The sequence below is a fragment of the Atta cephalotes genome, assembly GCF_000143395.1.
Source record: "Atta cephalotes unplaced genomic scaffold scaffold00003, whole genome shotgun sequence".
Taxonomy (NCBI): Eukaryota; Metazoa; Arthropoda; class Insecta; order Hymenoptera; family Formicidae; genus Atta; species Atta cephalotes.
This window is the reverse complement of record NW_012130067.1, coordinates 9,496,878-9,501,706: the sequence shown is the minus strand read 5'-3', so window position 1 is coordinate 9,501,706 and position 4,829 is coordinate 9,496,878. Positions and strand designations below refer to the sequence as shown.

The window sequence follows — 4,829 nt, the reverse complement described above, 5'->3', positions numbered from 1 at the left end:
TACACACACACACACACACACACACACACACACATATTCACAATTTAAAATATAGTTATTTTTATTTTTTGTAATTTCATGAAATATTTTTATATGATTGTTAATAATTATTACATATGAATCTGTTATAGGTTCTGCCATTGTTAATAATAATTATTTAAAGAGGTATAAATTATTTAAAATTAAAAAATTTAATTTAAATATATGCTAAGAATTCTTATATTATTTTTAATAATTTTAACAAAAAGTCTTTACTGGATATTCTTTTTTCGTTTATTAAAATTAAATTTAAATAATTATTATTACATGAGGATTTTTTTATACTTATTGTTAAAGTTATGAATTTTCAAAGAGTTTACATTCCATGGAGAGATAAATTTTAATTAATTACATACTATTATTTCTTAGAATGAAAAAAAGCAGCTAGAGACAGCATATGTGAAAATCAACTAACATGAAAGTACAATATATAAATTTTAATAAAAGGACGTGAGCTATTATTTAATAACTATTTATGTATATTTAACGGTTTTTAAAAAATGAAGATGACCCAATAAAGGTCGAAACATTTATTATTATAGTTATTTTGACAAATGTATTAGATATATGAAGATATTCGCAAATTTGAACTAGCGTCAGCTTTTATGTTTCTTTATTAATTTGATTTAATCTTAAAGCTGTTTTATATTATTATTACTTTTGTATGTATATCGTTGCTCAAAGTCATGACACCTTAACATCATATATCAAGGTTAAGATAATAAAAATTCATTTTTACATTAAAAATAAAAAGAGGAATAATCTCCAATAATTGTTTTGATTTTGATATATGATCGTAACTGATCTGAGCAACATTCAAAAGATTTTAACCGTCAATTGGGTATCTTGAATAATGCAAATGTTGATCACGATGTAATGTTTTGGAAAGCTCTTAAAATAAGCTGAAATAAGAATATGGAATAAAAAAGGAATTTCATTTAAAAAATTACGCACGCACACACACACACACACACACACACACACATACACACACACACACACACACACGTGCGCGCGCGCGCACATACGCACGCACGCACGCACGCACGCATGCACACGAACACATACACAAGGTGTCCCCTAATTACTGACAATACTCGTATTTTTTTAATGCCATCTAACGGGAAAAATGCCACGAACTTTTTCCCACACCTAATATAATGATAGATATATCAATATCGGACAAACAAAAGGCATAATGATATTATGAATTCTAATCATAGTGATATGATAAGATATCATGAGAATCCTATTTTTTTTAAAAGAATATTCTGTGCACATGTGTGTGTTGCTATTAGAAGTTAGGCTAAAAGTGGGAAATGGAATGCTAAGAATAGGGTTGGTTTTGAATCTAATATATTAATAAGCGAAAGAGATATAACAAGAATATTCTCTTTTTTTTTTAATATTTATTTCAAATGTATTACTCTTTATACTGGCTGAATTGAAAGATTTTAATAATATTCATCAATAGTTGCAGGCGCTGCCCCTTATGGAGTATTTCCCAATCAGCCTCAATTGTACGCGACGCAAGGTCCACCGCCGCCGACGTATGATCAAACTCTTACACATCCTATGGTGAGTCATTTCGTTTCTATTCGAAGAAGAACAATAATCATAAATTTCATCAAAAATTTCAACAAATATTGATTCTCGTTTAGATGTATCAACCAATGTACGGGCAAGGATATCCTTTACAATATTATCCACCAGGATATCCCTTGCAATATTATCCGCCGTTAGCTGCGACAACAGCATACTATCCTGCTATGCAACCCGCCCCTGTAAGACCTACCATTATGGTACCTGTAAGTATCAATATGTATTTCTCTAAAAAAAATTATTTCTAGCGAACATATATTTAAAACATATTGTTACACAAACTTAATTTTTTAAAAATATACATTGTTCCAAAAATTAAAGAATTTACCTATTCCTCCAAAAATGGATAATTTTCAAGAGAATATAATTTCATAAAAAATTATCTAAAAAGCATTTTAAAGTTTAAAGTTTAAAGTTTAAAGTCTTTATTTTTCATATCATTAGTATAGATGATTTAAGAAAAAATTAGGTCTTTTTATTTGTTTTTTTAATACTGAGCACTGAGCGATATTCCATTCGTCTTCTGTCATCAAAGTCAAACAAACGCTTTTTGTTTCAATATTAAATAATTCAGTGAAGAAAATTGTACAATGCTCAAAAAGTATGCAAATTAAAGTTAAAGATTTACTCTTTCGAAAATTGCTTTTGTGTGTAATTTTTAATTCACCCTATGGAAACTTGTAGACCAAGAGGCTACTGTAGTAATTTTGTTACCCATAGCGACAAGTATGACAAGTGGGTAACCTTTTATTTTATGTAAAACATAAAAACAATACATTTTATATTTAAGTTCTGTCGCGATCGCTTCAAGAGAAGATGGGCTTTCCAAAATGTTACAGATTTTGATTTTTGAAAGCGTCAAAGTTGAATGTTGTTGCAATCGATAGTTAAAATCTTTATTTCAAGACAGGCAGATACCTCTCAAAAGGTAACAAGGGAACGCCATACTGCATTAATTGGTAATTAATTGGTAAATTTTTTCTGAAAAAAAATCGATAGCGACAACATTGAATTTTTGTCTATTAACTATTTAATTTTGATATCAATTGTCGAGAAATATGATTATATAAATGATTCCTCCCCATGCCTTTTTTTGGATGGTCATGAAAGCAGCCATACTTATCCAAATATGAACAATTTTACTTTCTTCTTTTTCTTATTTGGAATAAGAAAATTGTACATGTTCAGATAGGTATGGCTATTCTTCGTGACCATCCGAAAGGTATAGGAATCATATTTTTCGACAATTGATATCAAAATTAAGCATTAGACAGAAATTCAACTTTGTCGCTATAGATTTTTTTTTTTAAATTTACCATTTTGATCCAGTATGACGATCTCTTGCATCCTTCTGAGGGGTATGGAAGTCCGCTTATCTTGAAATAAGAGTATTAACTATTAATTGCAACAACATTAAATCTTAACGCCTTCAATAAAAAAATCAAAATCTACAAAATTTTAGAAAGCCTACCTTCCCTTCAAACAACCGAGCTTAAATATATAGTATACTATATGTATTGGTTTATATATTAGGTGTACAACTTTGCTTCCGCCGTTTTCCTATAGATGGCTTTAGCGGTAAGTGATGGTCGAAATAAATAGATCATAGACGTCATACAATAAACTTGGGCATCTATCAACATAACCTCATAGAAACATTAGTCGATTTGTGTCTGCATCATAAAGTTATTCTCGATTGAAAATGTCAGTTTATGAGCCAAATTCTCGTCATTTGCGGGAGGTTTTAATTTTTTGCTTCAATATGAAGAAATCTGCGGCTGAGGCTCATCGAATGCTCTCAAATACTTATGGTGAGGCCGCTATTAATGAAAGAACGTGTCGTGAGTGGTTTCAACGCTTCAACGGTGATTTTGACGTCCAAGGTCATGCTCTGTATTTGGTGGGACCAGCTCGGCGTAGTTTATTATGAACTGTTAAAACCGACTGAAACAATCACAGGCGATCGATATCGAACGCAATTGATGCGTTTGAGCCGAGCATTGAAAGACAAACGGCCGCAATACGAGAGACACGATAAAGTGATTTTGCAGCATGACAATGCTCGACCCCATGTTGCGAAAGTGGTCAAGACATACTTGGAAACGTTGAAATGGGAAGTCCTACCCCACCCGCCGTATTCTCCAGACGTCCCTCTGACTATCACTTGTTTCGATCAATGGCACATGGCCTGGCTGACCAGCACTTCCGATCTTATGAAGAAGTAAAAAATTGGATCGATTCGTGAATAGCCTTAAAAGATGATTAGTTTTTTCGGCGCGGGATTCGTACGCTACCCGAAAGATGGGGGGAGAAAGTAGTGGCCGGCGATGGACAATACTTTGAATCATAAATGTATAACCAGTTTTTTACAATAAAGCTTCGAATTTCGGAAAAAAACAGCGGAAGCAAAGTTGTACCTAATAAAATAAAAGATTATCCACTTCCCATACTTGTTGCTATGGGTAACAAAATCACTAGTGGTCTCTTGGTCTATTGGCAAAGTTCGTAAAAAATTTTGAGATTTGAATTTTTATCCATATCCATAAAAAATCAGTTAAATCGTTATTTAAACTTCGTTTTTTAATCGTTATTTAAACTAAACTAAACCGATTAAACTACCGATTTAAACTACCGAAAAGTAAAACTTTCAAGCTTTAAAATGCTTTTTTTGAATCATCTCATTATAATAAATTTTAACAAAGTTATATTTCCTTAAAAATTTCATTTGGAAGGACCATTCATATTGGAAGGCAATATAAGTGATCCTTCAATTTTTTGACATAGTGTATACCCAATGTATTTGATTTAGATGCATACACTCAGTTATTTTTTAAAATAATATTAGGTGTACAACTTTGCTTCCGCCGTTTTTTTCCGAAATTCGAGGCTTTATTGTAAAAAACTGGTTATACATTTATGATTCGAAGTATTGTCCATCGCTGGCCACTACTTTCTTTCGGGTAGCGTACGAATCCCGCGTCGAAAAAACTGATCATCTTTTAAGGCTATTCACGAATCGATCCAATTTTTTACTTCTTCATAAGACCGGAAGTGCTGGTCAGCTAGGCCATGTGCCATTGATCGAAACAAGTGATAGTCAGAGGGACATCTGGAGAATACGGCGGGTGGGGTAGGACTTCCCATTTCAACGTTTCCAAGTATGTCTTGACCACTTTCGCAACATGGGG

At 32.1% G+C, this 4,829-nt stretch overlaps 1 protein-coding gene across 1 annotated transcript in view; it reads left to right on the top strand.

Moving 5' to 3' along the window:
• Positions 1-4,829, top strand: part of LOC105625660 (DAZ-associated protein 2-like) — a 37,050-nt gene that overhangs the window by 23,456 nt on the left and 8,765 nt on the right. The window contains exons 2-3 of the mRNA XM_012206983.1: positions 1,514-1,617; positions 1,701-1,847. Of these exons, the coding sequence (XP_012062373.1) occupies positions 1,514-1,617; positions 1,701-1,847 (251 nt within the window). The remainder of the gene's footprint in view (positions 1-1,513; positions 1,618-1,700; positions 1,848-4,829) is intronic.